The following is a 25,813-nucleotide window of genomic DNA, read 5'->3' on the forward strand; positions in this document are numbered from 1 at the left end:
AATATTTGTTGTTCCTGTTCGAATCTCGTTTCTCACAGTCAACTTTCATGTTGTTTGTGCGCAAAACCAGAAGTCTCACCTTTGCTCTCTTTGATAGTCTGGTAGGAACTGTTAGCACAAAGAGAGCAGTGACACTGAAGCCACATGGTATTGAGATGTTACCAAGAGAAAGCAAAGACGAATGCTCCAAAAAACAAAAAAAACCCATCATCCCTACAGAAGATGTTAAAGCATAAATGTAAGATTTAAACAGAAGATATTTGCAGAAGAGACATTAAATTAAATCCTGCTATTGTTGTTTTCATGTTTGTGAAGCACTTTGTAATTTCATTGTCTGATGGGCGCAATATGAATAACTTTTACTTACTCACAAATCTCATTATGCTCAGCAACATGCCTCAGTGTGCAGAGCATATTTATCAGCAAGCTACTCTTTTTGAGCATCAGAGAGGAGTTTTGAGCAAGAGCAACTCAATATCTTTGATTAAAAATAAGGACTTTGCATTAATACAGAAGATTTATAATTATAAATACATTTTTTTTATTTGAAAGAAAAAACTTACAGAGAGAAATTCAGCATCAGTAGTTTGAAGAGATATCATGTTATTACTTACCAACACATCGATTTCTCTCCAAAACGAAGCCAGATTTGCAGGAACACTTGAAGCTGCCCAACGTATTCAGGCAATCTCCGTTCAGACAGACACCCTGCAGGCTGCACTCGTTGATGTCTTCACAGTCGGGAGGAGGGAGGCGAAAATAAAAAAGGTTACGCCGATTTCCGCAAGAGATCCGGAAAATGGCACGGCTCGTGTTTCGAGTCGTTACCTTGACAGTGAGTGCTGTTAAATCGCTTGTAGCCTTGCGGACAGGTAGAGCCGTATTCTTCCACAATGGTGTGTTTGACTGATGCGTCTGAGGGGGGAAGAGACAGGAGATCCAAAAAAAGGTGTTTCTACATCTTACAAAACTCCTGAGTGTGAAAAAAAAAAGCTTTTAAGATTTCACACATGAACAAAACATTTAGATGGAAATCTTTAAAGATAAACAACATCTACGTTCTTTGCCACACATGGAGATACTTGTATAACATTACACTGGTGCAAACAAATCCAAAACCAATGTCTATGTTTAAATTAGTAACAAAACTCCTTTGTTTTGCATGAGAGGCCTGTGGAGGCCTGCTGGCTTACTGAGGGCTGACATGACTAAATTAATACACTTAATTTGTCTGTCCCTGAGTTTAGGAGGCCATATGATACCTTTCATTTGTTCTACAGCTCTTTCTGCATGCGACAGCTCTCCAAAGTTAATAAGCGTGCTGCAAAGAAAATGTCTCTGTGCATAATCAGGACTGCCTGTTAGTGCGATTTCATTTTATATTTAAATTTTATATAATAACCAACGTTTGATTATTTTGGCATGCAAAAGAAGATTTTTTTTATTATTATTATAAAAGCAGCTTCCATCAAACCCAGAGAAGTCTGAGCTTCCAGGTGAATAAAAAAAGCTGCAGCAGCTTTTTTAGACATTAGTGTCCAAAAATAGCTGCATGCCAACAGCAGCTTTTTCAAACCTAGAAGGCAGCATAATGTAGAGTCTGAAAAAGAAAATGGAAAATTTGTTTTTTGGCTTTTCAGTTCCTTTAGTTGAAGCGGTTTCAAAAGTACGCCCCCTACAGGTATGATGACAGCGGAGACAGCCTGCAGAAAAATACTTAGTACGTAAGCTGTCTTGTACTCATACATGATAAAACTTTAAAAATGAGCAGGAGTCATTTGCTTTTATCCCTCTTTACTCTGAAAATAGCAATGAAAAACTAGTTTTTATGTCCGTGTGCAAAGAACGGTATGTGGTGGAAAAAAATAGTGACGGCAGCATCATGGTGAGGGGACGCTCGTCTCAGTCAGGAAGAGTGAAGTTGGTCCGGGTCGGTAAAAGGAAAGAAATAAAACTTGGGGAGAAATTCACCTTCCGACAGCCAGAGCTCCAAAAGAATGGTTCAAATCAGACAGTCTTCATGTTAGAATGGCCCAGTCAAAGTATAAAATCACATTAGCAAAACTTTAGAATTTACATGAAAAAAATGTTAAAACAAGAATGTTTTCAAGAGGCTCTGTGAAAAAACAGCAGCGACTTTGCAAACAGAAAAGTCTTGTTCCTCTCTCTGAAAAAGGAAATAAACTTTGTGACTTCTAGATCGCATCTTCTTGGTTTATTTTAGAAAGAAAATGAGTGTGGTTGAGCGGTTTCTATACTGGGTGCTCGTTCTGTTACCACATTCATCCTCTGACATCATGTCACTTATTTTCCAAAACTACGTCTTTGTTATGTGGTAAACTATCTTTTCCGTTTGTTTTGTTTTTTATTTTGTTCCTTTCAAATGTAAGTTTTATTCAAGCCTTTGACTAAAAAAAAAAGTGTTTATCAAGATCTCAACTCGTAAAGTAGTTGCTTTTTCTTCTTACTGGTATTGCTAAACGAGAATCTTTTTTTCTATAAGGGAGTGAAATATTTGAGGCAGTTTTATTACAGAGCTGTGGGAACACTGCACATCGTGGAAAAATAGGGGAAAAAAAGAAACGTTGGAAAAGACGGCCAGGTCATGGCTATTTTTACTGAAAAAAGAAAGGAGGAGGGGTTCAACAATGCGCACATGAGTCACAAAAGTGACAGCGGTGTGTGCAGGAGTCGAGTCATCTGCAGCGCCGACCAGACTCACGGTGTCAGGTTTTCGTCAAAGCCCGCATTGTCTGAGCCAGCACCGAGAGAGACGGAATAATGGCGGAGTGGAAAACGTGAGAGGCCAAGACTTTCCTGAAATCTAATCCTCAGCAGGGTGATGACAGTGAGCAGGCGCAGAGGAATGAGCTGAAGTAGAGGCCTTCCCCCCCAAAAAAAATTTATTTGTTTCTGTCTCCCTGTCTGAGTGTGATTCCCATGACTTTTTCTCATCCCCTTTGTTTTCAACACCATATGCTACGTCTACAGCGGGAAACACATATTTACATACAGTCTAAGAAAAGACTCACTTTTCTTTCACCGTCTGGTTTTGGCCAGGTAGGATTATAAAAAAAAAATATTTCTACTGCTAAATAACTGAACTATAAGACAGGCGTTGTTTTAGTTTTTATACTTTTAATATCAGAGAAAGACTTAGAGAAACTCCTGTTAATTTATAAACTGTGGAGTGCAAGAATCAAACAAGGAGAACTAAGATTTAGCTTTACAGTTTCAACCCAGATCGACTGGAGCATTTTAAAGTGTAGCTGTTCTTCTGCTGTGCTTGTTTTTCTTTCTTTTAGTTTTGTTGTTTTGTTTGTATTTCCTTCTGATTCAAGTAAAGCACTTTAAACTGCCTTGTTGCAGAAAATGTGCTCCGTAAATAAAATTACCGTACCTTACCTGAAAGAGCATTTTCATCACCTTATTCAAATTCGGAATTTTAAATACACAAAATCGACAAAATCCTTGAAACAGACGGCTTTGAAAGCTGCTGATAAGTTACTTCAGAACATGCGAGTTAAATTAAACCCGTGGCTGTATTTCAAGGCAACACCTCAAACAAAGGAGCATCATGTCTCCAAAACAAAGAAGGTTTTGGTGTGAAATGTGTGAATCAAAGCCTAAAACACAAAAAAGATCTTGTGCAGATGTTGGCTGAAGCTGGTAAGATGCGGCTATTGTCCTGAGTGGAGCTGTACTAACACGGCCTGAAGGGCCGCTCAGTGGCGAAGAAGCCAGAAACCGCTCTGCAAATGCACAAATGGATGAGATCTTTAATTGAAGCAAAAATGTTACTGTTGGGCCAGAATAACTTTTGTTACATTTGGAGGAAAAGGAAGGAAGCCTGAAGCCTGTGAACACCACCGCAACTATGAAATAAATAGAAAGATTGAAGGAACAACTCAAGACCAGAGGTCAACCAGGAAGCTGCAGGAATGGGGGAAAATCAGTATTAAAAACGGACAGTTGTCTATTTTGGAGGCTGAGCTGCAAATGTGGGCTAGCAAATTAGCATGCAAACCTAATTCTGTTGCACCACTTCTGTCAGGAGTCACTCTGTTATGAAAGCTTAAAAAATTTGACTCATCATGTCTCAGTTTTTTGCAAATTGAAGCTCTAGCAATCCCTAAATAAATTCAGTTTCTTATATATATATAAATGTCCTCAACACCATTTTGGTCTTAGTGTGAACTACATGTAGTCACTTTACTGTTTGCTCAGCAGCATGTGAAGCATGTGGTTTTTTTTTAATGAAAAACAATGTGGCCCAATGAATCATTATTTTATATCTGAGGAACATTTTCCACAGTTTCTGATTTTGCTGGAATATCTTATTAAAAACTGTTAGATCTGAGCTTAAGTACAGTATTAAAATTAAAAATAGGAGTTTATGACATTTGAATAGCCGGAATGGGAACAATAAAATGTATTTTATGGCCAGCGTTACTCACTTGGTAATTTGGGGCACTGGTAGCACTTGTTCTGTCCCCATGAGTTTCCCACACTGCCACAGCAATCCTCCTGATTGGTCAGAACGGGAAGCGGCGTGCTGTTGCACTGGAACGATTCAGAAGCCTCATCAGCGGGCGTGACGTGTAATATTCTACACTGGTGATGAGGTTTTATACACACGGCCTGTTTGGGAGTCGTCTCCTGAAAGCAGCGGCCTTTTGGTTTGTGTCTCGGTAGGAAGGGCCGCATTGCTATTTTGTGAGGAGGTTTGGAGTCCGATTGGTCATGAGGCTGAATGATGACCGAGGTGTCCGGTGTGTGGTGAACACGAACGTTAATCTGCACTGAAAACAGAGAAAAGGAACAGACCGGGTGAAAATGAGACAACAGCAAAAAGCATTTCTTATAATTCTTCACCTTTTGTTAAGTCGCAACCACAAACGTATTTCATATGCAACTCTGGAAAAGAATAGAGTCCACTGCACTGAACCCCATCGAAAAACTCCTGGTTATCCCACCAAATACTGATTTCTGAATGGAGTTAAAACATTAGCATTGTTGTTTCTAAATGAATATGAACTTGTTTTCTTTGTATTATTTGAGGTCTGAAAGCGCTGCATCACCATTTCTCATTTTCTGCGAATAAATACAAAATTTTTGCTTGAAATTTTGGCAACATGTTGCCAGTTCACAGAATAAAAGAGCATTTATTTTACTCAAACATTAACCTGTAAAAAGTACAATTCATATGTAATTACCCTTATCAATGTTTATTATTCAATTTACAGAAATCCAAGTTTGTAACATTTAATTGATACACTCCAGGGTATTATAAGCCTGGCGGGGCACCAGGCTTTACTTGCGTCTCCACCAGGCTAAGCATTGCTTATTTATTTTAGTTATTTTAAATGTTTGAAATTTTTAAGACTTTATGTCGGTATTCAAGCATTAATCTTCCAATAACACATAAGTATCAATTGATATTTTCACATTTCTTTTCAACTTTAAGTATTTTTATACTCAAAAACACGGCGGGCCGCTGGATGAATGACTGCCCCAGCACACAACCACCGGGCTTAGCACGTTTTCTAGGGGAAACCCTGCATTCTGTTAGAAAACAGTTTTCTTTTTCCTAAAACCTCTTTTTTGGATGAAAAATATTAACAGAAATGAACTGATAATGTCACAAAAATGTAATCAAGTTTATTTGGATTAGAAGTAATTGTTTTTGTTTGCTCGGTTGGTCTTTCTGTGGGGGGAGCCTGTGGCTTTAAAAGCAGGGCTCTGCGCCACAGGGAGTCAGTCTGTGGCTAGACTCCTGCCATGTCACAGTGAAGGTGATGGACTCTTTCCTTGAAGGTGCTGCTGTTTGTTTTGACTTATCTGGACGTCCTTGTATTTTTGCACCTGCCATCTTGACCACTTGAAGAGCTAAATAAGTTTCACCAAAGTGAACTCTGGCCTTGGGCAGTCATATTTCTGTTTGTCCAAGTCATATGAGAACCCTGTCACAGTCAGAAAATTGGATATCTCTAAATCAAATTAGAATAAAAACCTGACCTGATTGAGAAAAAAATGGACGTCATTTTTGGATTCAGCGCTGCAAAATAGTCCTAATTCAGTTGAAAAAACACCCCCATAAACTTCCAAAGGATATTTTTTGTAATCCAGTGTTATTTATCACGACAAATTAAACCCAAATAGGTTGAAGTGAGCAATAATTACCTTCTGATGAGTGGTGCCCCACTTGTGACAGGGGCAGGGTGAAAACAGAGTGTGTTTGTGTCATCTGGGTGCGCCCCATGGCCGTGTGCTCCACCAGCTTTTGGCCGTCTGGCTTCAGGGAGGCGGGGTACACGGGCTGCCTGTTGCCGTGCGCCGCCTGCGCTTGCTGTAGTGGAAATTGGCAGAGTCGGCCCGTGAAGCCAGGCGGGCAGTGGCAGTGGTTCCTGGAACTGCACACTCCTCCATTCATGCACGTCAGAGGACACACGACTGCAGGGAGAAAGAGAAAAACATGTAAAAATCAACGCAGGCATAGGTTAGCATGTGATTTACACACTAACCATTTAGCTTAACAAATGGATGCCTCGCATATTGTAGAGTACGCACACATATCAAACAGGCAGATACAGAAAAAAGCTGGAATAAGTAAGACCATATTCTCTTTGAACTGTAATGCCATAAAAACCAAATCAGCTTGACGAACTGAAAGGTCCCTGAAAACCAGCCAGGCAAGTGAGGGAGCAGGTAAAGTCATCGATCTGTGTAACGGCTTCATTCTGACATATGGGAAAGATCTGGAGATCTGTGGGAAACCTGCTGGCTCCAGAGCGCTTCAAAGCATATATACTATGCACTGCTGTTTCACTGGGTTTTCTCCGCTGTGTTTATTCAAGAGCCGGTCGTTTGAAACTTCAACTACACAACGGTGAAAGTTAAAGAGCTAAAGAGAAAGCAGGCAGTGACGTGAAGGAAAAAGGAAGATTTCACATGTGACACAATAGTGAAATCTGTTTGCTATTGTTCAAACAATAGCAAACAACCTGCTATTATTTGAACAATAGCAGATTGTTTTTTACATTTTTAAAAAACATTTTTTTTGAAAATGTATCTCCCCCCCCCCCCCCCTTCCACCAGGGGTAACATTTAAGAAATCAACCAATTATGTCAAAAGAAACTTGTCACACAACATGATAGGTTAAAAGATCTTAAAAAAACAACACGTCCTGAAGAAATTCACTTTGGAGACCCAGCAGAAATGGAGAAGACTGAACAGGGATAATCCTTCCCTGGAGTGGCAAGCGTAATAAAATTACTTCAAGAGCAAATCAATGACTCATTTAGGTCACAAAGGAACAACACTGCAGACCTCAGTTGTTTTAGAAAAGGTCTCATTGTTGCTCAGGATCCAACAATGAGAACGATACAAAAAAACAAACAAAAATAAAAACCCACTGCTCTCTAAAAATAAGAGGCTTTAATTATATTTACCAAGTAATATGTTGAGGCTCTTTAGAAGATCTTAGGGAAATTATGCTTGACGGCAAAGATGAATCGGAAAAACTTTCTTCTCTAGCACCACCTATAGGATGGAGAACTAAACAACAACCATTGACCATCCACCTATCCGTTATTGTTTAATATTTTTTAAAACAAACCAAATTTCTAGTCATTAAGTTTCTCTTCTTTCTCTTGACACCATGATTATTTTTGCACTTTTACACTCCTAGTGCAAAAGTGATTAAAAAGACAAATATTTTCTCAGAGTTGTGGCAAGCACAAGGTTCTCCTCAAAACGTCAACAAATTCATATCTAACCTTCTGAGGGATCCGTCATATTTTAAATAACGCTTTTTTTTATCTATATATGTTGCAGATTGTAAAAGATATAAGTGTTAATGTAAATTAAAAAGATCCCAGATTGTAAAAGTAAGACATTTAGTTTCTGAAAGTCTGTAGTGTCTTAGTTTCAGCTTTATGATTTTCATTTCTATAAGAAAACCCAAAGATCAATTTTTCTTTCTTCATGCTGCAGCGTGCCAGAGCAAAAATCAAATATTACCGCTACCAACAAAATCTGCTCTACCTCCTGTGCAGCACAGCGGGTCATTTTTATCTTTTCCTTTCCTTGAACCAAAAGTACAGGACAGCATTTACTTTATCTGAGTGTTTCAAACAGTGTGGATCTATCTAGTGGTAAATTACAGAACTAAACATAAAACTTAGTTGATTTCCCCTCTAAATGCATGCACTATAGCTCATTTAAATGTGAATAAAGTCCCTCACTCAGACTAAGAGAGGTCTTTCTTTGCATTTGGTTTAATCATCAGATGAATGCACACATTTAGAGCGAGCAGCTTGGTGAATTCCCCCAATTCTTTCTTCTCTAGTGTATTTAATTTTGCTTCATGCATCACAAAATGATTTAAAATCAACATGCAGATTTATCTTCTCTATTTTTTCCTCCCACTTTTTCTGACGGCAGCTAAAACAATAAAAAGATTTTTTAATAAATACCGTCAAACTCAACTGGTTTATTCATCAAACAAACACAGAAGAGCAAAAGAAGTGAGGACACAAAAGGAGAGGAGGAGAGCTCCGTCTGCTTGTGAGCCAAGTGTGCACACATGTAAGCAATTAGGCGAGTACTGCCGAGGAGTCTGGGCTGCGGCATAATTAGGGAACTGAATCACTAAACACGGCAGGGACATCCTCACATGGTAAAATTCAGGCAGAAAAAAGAAAAAAAACAACACAAAACTGAAAACAACCAGCTGCCAAAGTGGAATAGCTTAAATCTGAACACAAGACGGATAATTCAGAAGCAGCCTCTCATTGCCTGTAGTTCAGTGTCACAGGGGCCTTTAATCACAGCAACTGAGCGCAGGCAACAACACGCGGAGGGAGAGGGGGGTAGAGAGAGAGAGAAAGAGAGAGCGAGGCAGAGAGAGAGAGATAGAGAGACAGACAGAGAACTCCAGACTGAAACCTGCCAGCTCAACCCTGTCAGACTTCCTCCGGTTTCCACGGATCGGACTCCGTCTCGGCCCCTGGATTCAGAGCAGGAGGAAATTGGGAAAGATGCGGGGGCCGAAAAGTGAGATCGCAGACACACACACACACACACGGAGAGAAGAAGCAAAAAGAAGCAGCACCTCTTTTCCAACTGTCATTATTACACAATCTGAACCAGCAGAGACGGAGGAGATGACAAACTGCAGGCAGGGTCTGGTCTGAGGCTCCGTCTGGCCGGGAAAGCATCTGTGTAAGACCGGGAGCTCTCATCTACGCTGATGAACACCAGGAAGAGCCGAGGCATCATGTTTCATACTGAGGCTCACAATCTGCCGTGGGAACGGGAATGGGGGTCCCACGAATGAGCACTCTGATGCACGACGAGTGGAAAAGAATCCACACCACTCATAATAACAGAAATAATAGACATCAGGTAACGCTGCTGCAATAATAAGTGTAATAACTGCGCTGCAAGCTGTCAGTCAGCTGCGTGTGAGGATTTGGTTTCTTTGAGGTCTTTCCAGTACAAGCAGCCATGGCATGGCTTCAAGACGATCACACTCCATTACGCTTTACTCTTGTTAAATCTATTCTGAGTCAAACATTTCCAACCAGCTGAGTAAGAATGTTTTCTGATTGAGAAAAACTGTCTTATTTTTGTAAAAAGTTATTATTCAATCAGATTCTCATACAGTCCGTTATCTAGATACATCCTCTATAACAACCAATGACATTCGTTTAGTTTGAAAAGTGTTAAATTTTTTCAGTCAGCAATATAGAGTTACAACTTAACGAGCAGAAATCTTCTCATCTCCTGTTGCTTTGTTTTTCTTATTAATGTGAACAAAGCATATACCAACTAAGAACAGCATGGGAGAAAAAGAAGAAAAACAAATAAGTAATAATTAAAACAACACGTGTGTCCGTGTGTGTGTGTGTGTGTGTGTGTGTTATTTAGAACATGGGAGAGAAAAACAAAACAGGACGCACACAAATAACCGCAAAAAAGCACCAGTAGAGCTTCCCGTAGAAATTATAAACATCTAAACCTTTTCTCCCATAAGCTAATAAAATTATATTTCTTAAAACAAATGGAAAATTTAATATAATTTATTAATTTAATTGCTCCCAATGCTTTGTAAGTGCTTTCTACAGACTAAGGTATATTTATTTTAAAGGATAAAAGAGTCGCAGCTCCTAAAAGCTCAAATAAATTCTTAAAATAAAGTACATGGATTAAAAAATTCATATCATATTGTTTCATTGTGCCATTTTTCATTATGTCATTTCCATCTATAAAAAGATTATATATAAAAAAAAGTAAAGCTAAGGCCATCCATCCTTATTGTCTTCTGTTTATGGGAGATCAGGTTGTCGGGGTAACCGGTTTCCCTCAGACACTTCCTGGTCAGAAATGACTTGGAATCTCACCTCAGCCAATTCCCAGGAGCAGCATCTTAACTCTGCAGAACTGCCTTAATTATCCATGTCTTACATTCAACAAGACGTTGCAAACATTCCTCTGAATTGTTGACTCAAAACGTGACAGCATCCAGCAGATGCTGCAGATTCTCTGTGAATTTGCTGTTCCACCACATCACAAAGCATTCTCCACTGGACTGAGATCTGGGGACGACACGGGTCATTGGGTTATCGTGGCAAGAAGCCAGTTTGAGACTATTTGAGATGCATTATCCTACTGGGAGTAGTGGTTAAGTGGTTTCTTCTTTGCCAAAAATATATCCTCCACACTAGACTGAACTATGATAGGAAGGAAGGACGGATCCGTGTCCAAAGATTGTTATTTCAGAAAGATGCCATTTTGTTTTCATCTCCAGTCTAAGATTGAATAACAAGTGGCCCTGCCGCTGCACCGGATGCCTCCATTTTCACACTCTTTGCTTCCCATAAAGTGTTTTTTATTATGTCTGCTTGCATCCAGAGGTACACAAGGATGCAGTAACTTGCACACGTACAGTAAATTCTCACTTCACTTCTGGCCTTGTTATTTGAGCCCGAGTCACCCCGACTGCGCACACGCTAATGTTTTTGGCAGATCGTGCATGTTAGTGGGCGTGCTCGTCTGCGTGTGCTATTAAGTGGAGGGTGTTTCGTCTCCTGAAGAGCCGCTGCGGTTAGCTGACTGCAACCACACTGTACAGTGCGAAGAAAGAGCAGAAAGCCTTAAAGCTGAGATCAGAAGGTTTTCACTGTGAAAATAAAATCATCACCCTGGAGTTCATTAGTAAAATTTACAATCCCCGAGTCGCTTGTGGACTTTCCTCGCTTATAGGTTCTGGGATTTCTGTTTCTGTGCCACACCTTTGCATTTGCAGATCTAACACATTCCTGAGTCGAGAGGTGGTATGTTATTAAAGACAAAAAAAAAATCAAAAAATCAAACGTGCTTAAGAGTTATGAGGTGGTCGACATGAATCCGAGGCATGAACAGGGCTGCCTTGGCTGGCTGACGGGGGCAGGAGGAGGGACTTGTGGCTGTAAAATCATTGAGTTATAATGAGCAATACTTTCCACGTGTTAGTCGTAGAAAACGGGAGTCTTTTGGTAACAGTTCCATCTTTAGTTATGTTCTGTCTGCTCCAAGGAGATGTGCAAACAATCCTAAATAATTCACTTCTTACACTTCAATGTGCCTAAAAGCTCCAGTGTCGTTTCACTTTTTTCATCCCCCAACACATTTGTTTTTCGTGTCAGTTGCGCAGAACATATTGTACTTTATATTTAGAAAACGTACAATGCTGAGAGCTATTATACTGCATATTAATTGATCTTTTACAAAATATGACTTCAATTAAACTTAAAAGGAGTCAAAGTTGACCGTATCCTTTGGCTGTCAGGTCTGATTTAATGCATAGTTCCAGCTCGTAGGTGTGCTCCAAGACTCAGGAAGTGTGTAATTTTCCCAGAGAGGAGTTATTCAGAAAGTAGAGTGAAGCAAACTGGATAAAAAAGACAGAAAGAAAGGGAGTCCGTTTGTCCTCTAGCTTTATCAGCACCACTTCTCCTGACGTAATCAGAGCTGTTCCTTAAAATGCCAGATCTGCCCATAAGCGCTGAAGGATGGAGAGAACGCAGATCCGTCTATTTAGGGGTAAAGACGATGCATAAAGAAACATTAAGCACTCAGGAGGAATGCAAAACGAAAAGTGAAATGTTGCTTCAAGTGGGATAATTGTGACTTTCCTGTGAGAAAAAATTTATTTTGCATTCCTTAGCTGTTAAGTAAGCAAAGCTGATGTATGTGGCAGGACACACAGACACCAACACAAAGTCTTACCCAAAGCATTGTGTGCAGAAAGAAAAAATATATATTTATAAATGAAAACCTGCTTTTGTATTTAGCTCCCTTTATTTTGATGTCCCTTAATAAAATCCAGTGCAGCGAAATGCCTTCAGAGGTCATCTATTTTGCAAACAGAGTCCACATGTGTACAGCTTAATCTCAGTATAAATCCAGTTTTCTGCGAAGGTTTGATAGAGAACATTACAGAATAAACAAAAACATAAAAACCAAAGGAACACGGCAGGCAGGACAGGGACAAAACTGTGGAGATGTTTAAAGTAGAATCAGGTTTAAAAGAAAAATAAAAAACTGACTGGGCAAGGAGAAGGACACATTTCACAAGTAAATCAGACAAACTTCCAATAAAATATATTAAAGTATTTGACTGTAACAAGAAGGCCCATGAAAACACGATATAGTGAAATCGAGAAGTAAAGTGCAGAAACTGTCGCTAAAAACGAGACAGAATGACGCGCGTGCGTTTGATGGCAAAAAATAAACGACTGGACCCAAAACCCTGAGGGTTGCCCTTTGATTCCCCCTGTGAAAACACCTACCCACGCTCCAGTCTGTCTGGAGATGATGCATCGCAGCCCCCACTCCACTCCCTCGTCATATTGTCCTCTTACCCACAGCCGCACCCTCACAGCACAAAAACAACAAATTATAGCTCTACAAACCGCAGCCTGCTGAGTCTGAAGCGGCTGCACACAATCTCCAACTGAACCGATGATGCAGCCCCTGATCCGGCTCCTGCTTTAGCACAGTCGCCTGGCAGGACTACAAATAGCAAGTCTTTAAGATTCAGACACCAAGATGTGATGTTTTCAGCCAGCTTACTTTCACTGTGACTCAAGCCGCGACTAAATGCGTCCACTCAGGACGGACTGGAAAGGGGAACGCTTGCTTCTTCGTCTGCGTTTCGTCATTTCCAAGATTTATCCAGGAGCTGCTTTTCCACTGCTGCAATATTCCAGTTGTAATACGGCAACTTTGACGCATGTTGTGATCCGGTGTCTTCAGCTTCAAGCAGGCAAAAGAATACAAGTGGTAAAAGTTTTCCTTGCATTAAGTTTTCCGACTACTGTGACATTCCACAAAACATTTAATTAAATTCCTCATTAATCCATCAAGCTGGCTCCAGTATTGTAAAAAACCTGAGAAGTTTCTTTTAAAACAAACTAAAAAAAGATATTTTCAACCAATTCTTAAACATTAAAATCAAAGCTGGATACGTTTATCAAAAGCCGACATTAATATTAGTTGCTTAAAGTATATCGTTTTATTTTTATTTTTTTATTTCGTCATGATGCACCCAGCTTGGAGCTAGAAAGAAACACAATGAGACACTTTTTGGTTAAGTCAGTGGAAAGAATAACAGAAAATGTGAGTTGGAGTGAATGCGGCCAGCATCGTAAGAAGCACAGATAACCAGCAAGGAAAATACGGGTGAAGATGAAGGAGAAAAGTTGAAGACTGAGCCAAGAACAATGTTTTCAGGAACATTTTTAGCTGAAGCCACAGTCACTTTGACATAATGTTGAGGGGAGGGGAAAAATAAAGACAAGTTCTTTGTTTAAAGGCTATGAATAAAACATAGAGGAGGTCTGAGCAAAATGAAACCCCACACACACTCACTGCCATTTTTGATAAAGCTGTTATCTAAACATTATTTTAAAATAAAACAAGTTTCATTTGAGTAACATAAACTTACACAAGTTTAATTTAATTTAAACTGTTTTAAGTACATTAATTTAAGTGCATTCACTTTGTGTGGAAGCTTTTTTTCCCCTCTATAATCACAGGTGCCACTCATATTGACACGTGTAACACATTTTTTACCAGAACTGAAGTGGAAAATAAACCACGACTGGCCAAGGGTATAATTATGATGCAGCACTTTTTTTTCTAAACCACTGGCTACTAAGATAGATCCATATCCAGGTTTATGTTGCCACAGGGAGCAAAGAAGAGCAGCAAGGAATAACATCTTGGGTCACCATTAGTTTTTCATCTTTAAGGTCTTTACTGGCTAGACTTGGATGTATATGGAGCATCAAACATCCGCCTGTGCCACTGCTTGAAGAAAGAGTTTCCTACAAACTGGCAGCCAGTTTGAGAGTTGATCCCAACCAGCTCATCGTTAATAAGATCAGCCCAGACCAGAACCGCCTTGTTGGTGTCTGACTCCAAGTGGAGCTCTGAGCCCATTACTGATCCAGCCACAGGTCAAGAGTCGCTCTCACTTCATCCAGAAAACCTTTGACAAATTGGTCTTCAGATATTTCTTGGTCCGATCTTACCTTACGTTGGCCGTGTCTCTGAGCTCTGAGCGTCTTCTAGCTGCTCCAGGTAGGTTTCAGCTAAATGACAGAACTGGAAGGTAATGGATTCCCGGTTGCTTCAAACTTCATTTGCATAGCTTTTCTCGTCACCCTGTTGACTTTCTGCAACAAAACGTTTTATGGTTCTGTGATCACGCCACAATATCTTAGTAATTTGATTAATTGATTATGATTTTTCAGAGTCGGTTAAAGCTCTTTTTTTTAATGCTTTTGATACGCAGATCAGAGGTAACTAAGGGTTAAGTACCTTGCTCCTGGGAAAAATAAGTTGAGGATATATTAAGTAAGATAGATACAACACTTTGACCCCTGACCCTTAGAGGACCTCCATGTTTTATTGTTTGTAGATGTTTCTTATAGGTTTGAATTCTGTAACTCAAAACAATCTGTGAAGAGTGAAATAAGGAGATTACCAACTTCCTTTAGCGCAAATGCTGTTACCCAACCAGGATTTTTTTTTTCATTAGCACACATCCCACAGCATAGAGGAATGGATTTTAAAAAAAAGGGAAAAGACGGAAGCGTCTTAAGCAGGCGAGCATTGAGGCTTGACCTTAATCCTTCTAAAATGACCTTTGGACAGAGCTCAATTCTTTGTTTACATCAAGAAATTCTGCAGTCTTAAGACTATTCAAACTCAGGGACAGAAACCACAATGAGTTAAGAACAAAAAAAGCCATGGTTGTTGTCAAAAGCTTTGTGACCAGCTATAAACAAAGGGTGGAAAGAAACATCCATTAAAGCCCTGTTTATGTAAGAATTGAGGCTCACATGCCGATGTATTTTAAGGCAACACCGCAACCAGACTGCTTCCTGGACCGACACCATGAAAAAAAATCAAGAATTTAGCTAAAACATCAGGAAGAAAACTGTGGACATCTATAAGTTTTGCTCATCCTTTAGCTATAATTTCCAGATGCCTAAAGGTGCAACATAATTCTAACAATTATGTGCTGTTATTAATAATTATCTTAGTAATAGAGCATTCTTCAATTATTCTAATGATTAATAAAGTAATCGAATTAAAAACTGATTAAATAAAATATTGGTAAATTCTACTATACCCGCAGTATTGATATCGGCCCAAATTTTCATATTTGCGCATCCCTAACAATTACTTTTCTGTAGTTTAGAAAATTAACCTGCAACAACAATAGCTCACTTTCTAAGTTAGCCAGAAGAAAAGTTATACAAAAATCTGAAATTATATTTGATTTAAGAATAGTAAAGACACTTCTAAAAATAGAAGCGAGAGCGTTGCGTAACATAAATAATCACCTGGCTGCAACACAGTGTGCGAAATAGTAAAACATAATTTAATGAAGCTTCGAGGCAGGTAATTTACCTTGAGAAGTTTTAATAATCAAGGTACTCTAATCATTTGAGGAATCGTTACAGCCCTATGTGCAAGTAAAGTCATTGACGCAATCTGCAGCCATCGCACTGTTCAGGAACGATGAAAATGCTTTTCTGGTGTCAAACATGCAAAAGACCTTGTCAACATATTCACTGGAGTTGGTAATAATGATATTATCTACGATGAAATGAATTTATTATCAGTTTGGGCTAAAATGCCACTCAGCCGGGAAGAAGCCATTAATCTCAAAGAAAAAAAAAAAAGACAAGCATTCAGGAACAGAACTGTTTGCTATAATGTTCACCAAAACTTCTAGAGGGAAACAGGGAAACCAAAGAGGTTCCAAAGTGGCCTAATGACAACAAAGTTTTAGTGGCCCTCAGAAAGCTCGAATCCCAACCAGATAGAAAATCTTGTGAGCAGAGCTGAAAACGTCTGTGTGAGCAAAGTGGCTTACAATTCTGACCAACACCAGTTCTGACAGGAGGAATGGGCCACAGTCCCAGAAAACTCTCGTGAGAAGTTTGTTGGAGAAAACCAAACCCGGTTGACCAACGCCATACAGCGTAAAAGAGATTTCTACCAACTTCAAGGGAAATTTTTGTAAACTGTTGAATTTAAGAAAACTAAAAGCTAAATCTAAAAATGCAAACGGCAATAATTGTGCTAATCCAAAAGCAGGAAACATTCAAACTGATTTAAAGTCCAGCAGGGAGGGAAAAAATATGCAGAGCACAAAAACATCTGGTCTCCATTGTATTTCTGAACATATTAAAATCCTGATAAAACTCCAAGAACTGTGAGAGGCACTGTGTGTGAAAGCGGTGAGGTTCACCCATCGGTCAGTGAGAAACCGTAATAATAACCTACGACATCTAAAAGCTGCTCTAAGCTTCTATAACAGATGTTAGCTCTCAGTGGGTCCAACACTGTGAGGTTTCTAGTCTTCATAAAAAATGTACCTAAATAAATAAATATCCCCCTGGTTGCCCTACTTCCATGACTTGGTGTGGCTAAAAATGACTGGCTCCCACAGAGGGGGGGAGGAACACGTTCCTGCTGCAGAAGGAGAACAGGAGAAAGGTTCACTCTCTCATGACGCGCTTCCCTCAACCATCAGCTGCGAGGCAGGAAACCGCCATCCTAAATACGCCTACCATCAATGGGCACAGTGAGACCACATCCCACACCAACTGAGGAGCAAGATGTGAAGCGGGTCCGACTCCTGAGACCGAGCCAGCCGTCACAGTAAATGACATAATCACTCCCTTTAGCAAACACAAACCAGCGTACACCTTCTCCCCCGGCCCACCGCCAGAAACTCTGCTTTCCAAACACCAGCGCTGAAACTCCGCTATGTATTAGGGCTGAATCCATTAATCACTAGTATTTAATTATTGAAATAATCATAAACTAATTTAGTAATTGGTTAATTGTGAACTGGATTATGAAGGCAATAAAGATATGCAGATAAGTAATTAGCCCAAACTGTACATGGCGCTGTCTTCTTTGTTACATATTATGGTTGAAACAATTAATCTGATTAATCGTCATTAATTGATTATTGAAATAATCGCCAACTCATTCAATTTGATTCAGTAACAGATTAATCATTGACTGGAGCATAAAAGTAAAAATAAAAAAAAGAAAATATATCAGAGAAGTAATTAAGCCCAGACTGTACATAGTCTGGGCTTAATTGATTATTGAAATGATCGTCTACTAATTCAGTAATCGATTAATCATTAACTGGAATATAAAGACTAAAAATAATATATTCAGAGCAGTAACTAAGCTCAAATTGTGCAAAAATAAATATACATTTATGATTAAAACTCCTTTGTCTGTAGATATGTTTTAGCCAAAACGCCTCAAGTGGCATAGTTTTAGCTTCACCCAGTTCAGATTTACTGAAGGAATGTTATGTTGTTACATTTCAGGCAATAAATGTCAATTTTCTTGTTTTAAAAAGGGAATTGAATTATATCTTTTATAAAAAATCTGCAGAATGTGCCATTTTTTAATCCGATTAATCGTCAGAATAATTACTAGATTAATCAATCAATCAATCAAATTTTATTTGTATAGCACATTTCAGCAGCAAGGCATTTGAAGCTGCTTTACATAATTAAAGAAAAAAAATAAGAACTGCATGTGACATTGAATAAACAGTATGAAAGAGAATTACTAAAATAATAGTTAGTTGCAGCCCTGCTGTGCATCAGTCCTCACGTTCAGCGTGAAACAGCAGCAGACAGAAAACCCTGCCAGACCTCTGGAGTTGGAAGGGTTGCATTTATCCACATCCACACCTAAACATGCTTTGCATGATGTGTTTTATATGTCATGGAAAAATGTTACATCTCCTTAAATAGCTCCCAAGTGGGCACAAATCCAATACTGCCCGCTTTTTTCCGCTCTTTCCTGGCAGAGCGGTAAGAGGAGGGAGTAGCAGACAGAAACTTGGAACATGTGTACATGATGTCATATAATGACTATCTAACAGCCCCGGCTATAGGGAGTGGAGAGGAGGCAGGTGGAGGAGTGCTGACAGAGCTCTGCCGAGATTAGGTCAGGTACCTTTCCCTCGAGGAGCTGCCGGGAGGTAACCTCAGGAGACCGATCCGTCTCTGCTGCCCAGGTCGGCTCCGTGTTCTTCTGTTTACCCTGGCTAATCGCTACGGCTACAGGGTCCTGCATTCCTCTCAGCGGCTTTAAATAACCGCTGCGTGGCCCCCCCACTCGCCCCACATGCTACGCAAATGGGAGGAGAGCGTTAAAGATGGCAAAGAAGGTTGTTTGTTTGAGTAGGGCTCAGCGTGCTGCTCTTAAGAACACTGTTCTCCTGTGACGATGGAAAAAAAAAAAAGCCTCTAATTGCTGCTTTGTTTTCCAAATGTAATTTACGGTGATGGGTGTTTTTTTATCTTTTTTTTTATAGGTCACGCTGCAAAACTGTTGACTTGCAGAAGTTTGATTTTATGGGAAATTCTGACTGAGATTGCACTGATTTGAAAAGTACTCTAACGTTTCAACTGTTTCACATTTTGTCTGATTGCAGCAAAAGAATGTTAATACACTTCACTGGGATGTAATAGATAATTATGAAGTTACAGGAAGGTGGTACAAATGAAAACCTGAAAAGTGTGGCATGCATTTATATCGGCGTTTTCCCTACCAGGTGCCAACGGGACCACCTACCCCCCACCCTCAAGAAGACCGCAGGCAGTCATTATAGGTGCTCACAGTTAGTCATTAATTTTATTAGCCTAAATAATAACAGCAGATCACGTTGTGAGCCATTTCTGTTTCAACGTGGGTGCTCCTCTGCTTTCCGCTCTCTCTCAAGCTAGGCTTAGTGATGCATTGCCTCGCTCGGCTCAACGTGAACTTTTAAAAGCGAGACTATAACTCAGCTTTTACGCTCCTGCGACCAGCAGCAGGAGGCACGCTCCTCCTTAACCATATGGCTAAAGTACCAGAATATAAAGTAGCCCGTGCTTAACTGACATGCCCCTAAAATCCAGTCATCACTAAATACAGGTTTTGAGCTGAACGGGGGAAATACTCCTCTTGGGTTCATAAGACTGAGCTTGGTAAGGGAATATATATATATATATATATATATATATATATATATATATATATGATAGTTAGGAAGAGAGAGAGAAAGACACAGCAGATGAAACAGGAAAATAAATATAGAAAGGAAGAGAAATATAAAAGTACAGAACAAAGAAGCTCTTCCTTCGGGGTGTTATATTGAATGTGTTGTGGGATGATGTGATGTTGGTAATGTGCAGAGTTAAGTTTTCCACCACACGCACATTTTGGAATCTGTTAAAAATATGCCAAATAACCCAAAGGGTTCAGCTTTGGCCAGATCAAATTATTCATCTTTATCAGGTTTCCAACATGGCTAAGCTACAAAATTAATTTCCAAGGCTTCCTTTCTAATAAGGGTGGGCATTTATTCCATCGTTTATCATTTATTGTGATAAATTTCTTGTTATGATAAGAATTTTGATTCACAATAAATTCCAAGTAACGTCGTTTAAACTCCCCAGAACTGTCCATATTGTTGTTAGTTTCACTGTTTTCTCCACTCCATAAATATTTGAATGTAACACACTCTCTAGGAGCCTGGTCGTGGCTCATACATGGCGGTGTTTACAGAAGCTTGAAACAGCTAGCTCAGAAACCGACCCGTACTTCCTCCCTCCCGACGTGTTGATCAAATTACCGACATCGCCTGAATTCACGTCACATGATTTATGCCACTATGTCATAAACAGCGCCTCTCCTTAAACCGGAGCAGCATTAAAAACGTACAAAAGACGAGAGGCTAACCAGTTTTTTTCGTACGTGCTAGGCTACATGATGGCAGGACCCTGTTTCCATGGTTACTGATGGGTAGATGCCTACCTTTGACATAATGCAGTACTTGATATCTTTCTAATCTTACTTATAAAGTATATGAACGTTAATGACTAATCGTTGTCATGGCAACGAATTCTCCCACCTGAGCTGTGGATTTCGGCAGCTCCTCTCAAGTCACCACAGGCCTCTTGGCTGCCTCTCTGATTGAAACCCTCCTTGCCTCAACTGTCAGTTTTAGGGGATGATTTACTGTAACTTTTTAAATAAAACTTAATTTTCAGTTGTAGCCGAAAGAAAAAAATGTAATGGACATGACCCATTGTGACTTTGCGTGTGTGTGTGTGTGTGTGTGTGTGTGTGTGTGTGTGGCTCTGCTTTAATCCAGCTTGTAGAGTGGTGAAAGATTTATTGGAGCAGAAGACCTTAAATAACCCCATGTGTTACTTTCTCTACAAGCATAAATAGACGGGGAGAGGTGACAGAATGTGGCTCCATAAATATTAAAACTCAGCCTTGATGAGAGCTTCATGGTTTAGGCAAAGCACCCCACAAACACACACACACACACACGCACACACACCACCAGCTAAGGTAAGAAGCTTTCTTGATCTTTAAGCTACAAATGAATGCCTACGTGTGCGTTTGAGACGTCGAGAGCGTGGGAGCCGTGTCCAGCTTCGACTGAGAGTTCATTCCGACCTGTGGCAAAAATACGGACTGCTGTAGGTTCACGCTTGCCAGCTTTAGGCCGCCTTCTCAACAGTTTGGCACGAGAGAAAGAGGAGTGCGTGGGGGAAGAGCAGAGGGCTCTGAAAGGTAAAATAAACTCGCCTCCCTGCACTGAGAGAAAGCAGACCATGCCCTATTTACTGTATTTAACTGACTGCTCTTCATTCTCCAGCTCCCACAGACCTCTGACCCGAGCCGAGGAGAAACCAAAACAAACCACAAGGCTACTACTGTCACTTTGCTCTAAATACAAAACCACATGGGAAAGCCCAGAAATAGCTGCCTGCCATGATGCCCGACTTAAAGGGACGACAAGCCCAGATCGGGGCACGATGAGAGCACTTCCTGTGCAACGCGGGGCCTCCGAGCCCGGAATAAGATGGGAATCCAGAGCAGCTCGGACATCCAGAACCCGGGGAAAAGGCGGGATACTGCTGAGACGAACAGGAAAGCGAGGGGCGTACAGGGTGGTTTGTTTGAGCCAACAGCTGCTGTCAGTGAAGCTGATGTATGAGATGCCTCTGTAAGACTGACCAAGAGAAAAAAATATATTGGATTTGTTGATGGAAAGCACTTTTTTTATTATTATTATTATGCGCACCGGTTTTATGTCTGTACATAGATCATTTCAGGATAGCTTTAAAACAAACCAAAATTAGACACGCACACTTAAAAACTTGGAAGTGAAATATACTTTCTGTGCAGGGGAAGGGTTCTAGTTTGCAGGAAATTATACTTGATCCTGCACATATTTATAACAAAATATATTTTAAAAAAATGACATGCTGGTTCAATCCACAGCTCTACAAGAGAAAATATGATGCAAACGATGTCAAACAAATTGATATAAAACACTTACCCTTTACAGGGTAATGTCAACAAATGCTCACTTTGGATTTTTCACATCAGTCCTTTTTGTTGTTTGTATTTTTATTAATATATATAATTACATCATAAAAGACAGAAATTCAACTGCAGTTAATCAGAAAAGGGTCCAGATACCAGGTGAAGTGAGATCCAAGGTTCTCCTGTTCCCATGTTCAGAAAGATGTCATTCCTGCATTAGTTTGGTGATGTATTCAGTAAAATACAGATTCATATATACCATAACTACTAAATAGAAGAAAAATTAATTCCACAGTCCCCTCCGATTGCCAAACCTCAGAAAAGAAAGATAATATTTCCTTGAATTGTCTCATTGAACATAAGTAAAAGTAGGAGTTCCCCTTCTCAAAACACAGGGCATCGCCTGCCCAGCAACATGCATAAAGGAGGTAGGTACGTAAAACTGTTTTAAATGGCACCTTTCAAGACACAAAAATCCCTAAACGCTCCACAATAAAATAATGCAATAGCCCAACAGGAAACGATGCATGAAAACGAGAAATAAATGAAAGGCTCATATCAAAACCCACAGCTGCTTATGTTACTATTATATTACTGTTTGTTGATTGTTTGGCTTTAAAACTGAAAGTTCAAGTGATTTTTTTTATTAACTACACAGCTTATAATAGCACTAATGTAAATGTCACTGGAATGCAACCAGATGCCGTTTCTCTTTTTTCCAGATGTTTTTGTATCCATGTGACCGATGCTGAGCGAGGCTTCAAATATTACTTATTTGGAGAAGGCATGCACTCTTCACAGTCGATCCCACTACTCCCCTCTACTTTGTGGAAAACCTAAGCTCTTTTTCTTTCTCTTGCATTTTAATTAATTTTTCATGTATTTGTTTGCTTTCTGCTCAATAAAGTCTTGGAATCAAATCGTGTTTAGTTTAGGAATAAATCCTAATTTGTGTGAAAAATTGCTCATTTTATTACCTTGTATGATCCTGTCAAAGTTTGTTGATTTACAGCAACTCGTGATTCTTTTCACAGACGAACACAGAGTGTTTCTTGCAACATCTCACTCTGGAGACAATGTTTTTTTTTTTAATTGTACAGAGAAAAACATGGACTTTGGATGATAACAGATCAGTCACTAAGTCACATACAGTATTTAACCTTAAAAAAATCTCTAACATTCACAGGTTGAAGCTGTAAATCTGATCTTTTTCAAGCCCCTCTCAGTTATTTTTTAAAAATTCAGTGCATTCCTGACTGGAAGCTGTAACCTCTGCCAACACCGATATGTCCTGCAGCTGTTCAAACCACAACCCGAGTTTGCTGTCCTGTTGTTTTCAACCGCATTCTTATGCTGGCATCTTCTATGTTTTAAAAAAAGTGAAACTCCTGGTGCATAAAGGAGCACAGACAGGCAAACATGCATCTCAGATCGAATGCAGAAAACGCAGATCTGAAATGCACGAATATGGAAAAGTCTGCATTGTTCTTGCTGTAGCAATGGCCGTTTTGACACAGGAGGGAGAAATTTCCACCACATTCCAGCGCCAAAGTCAAGCCCTCCATCCATCTCTTCACCAAACCCAGCGGGGAACTTTTCAGATACTTTGACTGGGAAAACGAAGGAGACTGTGTGATGGGACCGTGGTCCAGAGGCGCTGTGAGGTATTCCAGGAATCCGATATGCCTCTTTTTATTTATTGGACACAGAAGCTCCAGAACGTGATGCATCACATGGAAACTGGGGCAGAAGAGGGAAAACCGAACCCCAAGCCAACTTTCTGACTCTGAACGGCATCGGAGAGGAAGAACGGCATCATGGCGCTGCGAGCAGGAGTCAGCGGACTTCAATAGCACCGCAGTCATAAAGTATATCATATTTATGCTGCTGCTGCCAGCACCCGTTTCTCTTCTCCCTAAAAATTCCAACACAAACCTGCATGGATTGAAAAAGCACAGGCGGAGTTGACACGAGCAGCCATTAAATCATGCTGCTGAAAGAGAAGCACGCTTTTATCTGTTGAACAAGAGCTAGCAATGCAGCTTATTTGGGGAAATATCTTATTTTATTTTATTATTTTATTTTCTGACTGTCTGCAGGGATTCTTTCCTCGATTGAAGTTTTACTTTGAACAAGAGACTGGGAGGCTGAATGCGGTTCTTTGGGTGTGAGATCGATGTAGACTCCAAGGCACCACCACCTCTGATCTGATACACCAAAAAATAAAATAAAGGGGCTCCACCTATGTCAACCAGAGTCAGGGGGAAGGAGAAAATATAGATCTGAAGAGCACATTATGTTCCATGTAATGAGCCTCACTAATTAAAGTGCAACATGGGAATATCTTACAGCGTTTAAGTACAGGGTAAAGCCCACCACACCTGGTCTTAGTCTCTTGCTAAGTCAAAGAGATTGAGTTAAGTAACTTGAGTTGATTGAAGGAATTAGTTTAATCACAATAATGAATGTTTGTTTTTAAGGAGGTTCGCCGTCCTGTGAAACACCCCAATGCTTATTTCCATCATGCTTCTTTTTTTTTTTTGTCATGTTTAAATGTTTCAGATCGCCAAACTCATTTCCACAGCAGACAAACGTAACCTGAGCGAATACAGAAATCCATTAGCCTCAAATGCAAATGCATGCGAGACATTCTTGGCCAGCCTTGTTCTAATTTTACTCTCATGACTCATGTGCAATAAAGTTGAGCTATTTGCAATTTTTTTTTTTTTTTTAGACGGTCTGACTTTGAAATAAAATGTGCTGGGATGTCAATTTCTCTGAAGACTGGCAACTCTTCTAAATGTTTTCCACTTCTGAAGAATGTTTCTCCTCTGGAGAATTTAAATAGTTTGGCAAGGACCTCCTAACCTCTCTCATGTTGACAGGCAGCAACAATTAATTATTCAGTGTCATTGCTGTTGTCTTTCCCTCTTGGCATTGTGCTAACAAACCCCTGCAGTGGTCACACATTGATAATCATTTAATCTATTTTTATTTTATTTCATTTAACCTTTATTTGGATAAAAACCCATTGAGATTAAACGCCTATTTTTCAAAGGAGTCGTATCGAAACATTTTTGCGTCACTTAATTTGATAAACAGTAACATTATTAAACTTGTTTTGCATTTTTGTACACTCAAAGGTATAGTTTGAAATAATATTGAAATGGTAAAGGGAGTATTGTATTTTGCCTTTGATGGTATTTGGTACCTTTGCTAACTTACAATTAGTTAATTGGCTTATTTTAGCATTTTCTGTTACAGCTGTGTTTCCTGCATTTAATCCTCCTTGTGTCACATCTGAGTGCATGAAAAGTCATCTATAAATAAAACTGACTGATTTGTTGTGAGGACACGTTCAGGACAATGTGGATATCTGAAGTCATGTCATTTAGCATATTGGATGCTCTCCTATGATTCTGCCTCTCTAATACATGTTTTAGTTGCGACCCTGATATTCATTTTTTGTTTATCAAGACTTTTTGTCATGAACAATTATAAAATTGGGAGATGGAAGGAAAATTATAGAGGTCTGAAATTAGAAAATTGCTGCCAAGATTTAAAAAAAAAAAGTAAATCCTAATATATATGTTAAACAATTTCATTGTTTTTGTTGTGACACCAAGTGATTATGTTCTGTGTTTTGTATGTATCCATTTGGATGTATACCTTCTTGTTTGTTTGGTTATTTTATTTTAATTGCTGTTATTTGTTCCATTAATCAGCTAATTGTTTTGTAGATCTAAACCTGTCAGTCGGTAATGTTTGCTGTATCGACACTAATTGGTGAGTAAAAAATAAAAATAAAGTCTGAAAACTGTGTGGTTAATTTGCATTCAGCACACCTGAGGCTATGCATTTTATAACCATATTTCA

At 39.5% G+C, this 25,813-nt stretch overlaps 1 protein-coding gene across 9 annotated transcripts in view; it reads right to left on the reverse strand.

The window, feature by feature from the left end:
* ltbp3 (latent transforming growth factor beta binding protein 3) overlaps positions 1–25,813 on the reverse strand; it is a 44,913-nt gene that overhangs the window by 16,909 nt on the left and 2,191 nt on the right. For 6 of the 9 annotated variants that reach the window (XM_016676988.1, XM_016676987.1, XM_007563232.2 and 3 more), the window contains exons 2-6: positions 6,184–6,453; positions 4,639–4,802; positions 4,458–4,563; positions 829–915; positions 615–731 (exon numbers count right to left, since the gene is read on the reverse strand). In XM_016676988.1, coding sequence (XP_016532474.1) covers positions 615–731; positions 829–915; positions 4,458–4,563; positions 4,639–4,802; positions 6,184–6,453 — 744 coding nt within the window. Of the gene's footprint in view, positions 1–614; positions 732–828; positions 916–4,457; positions 4,564–4,638; positions 4,803–6,183; positions 6,454–7,452; positions 7,521–8,478; positions 8,651–13,120; positions 13,245–25,813 lie in introns of those variants that run through there. The other 3 variants (XM_016676990.1, XM_007563233.2, XM_007563234.2) reach the window with 3 other exon arrangements.

The sequence above is a fragment of the Poecilia formosa genome, unplaced genomic scaffold (genome assembly GCF_000485575.1).
Source record: "Poecilia formosa unplaced genomic scaffold, Poecilia_formosa-5.1.2 Scaffold145, whole genome shotgun sequence".
Taxonomy (NCBI): Eukaryota; Metazoa; Chordata; class Actinopteri; order Cyprinodontiformes; family Poeciliidae; genus Poecilia; species Poecilia formosa.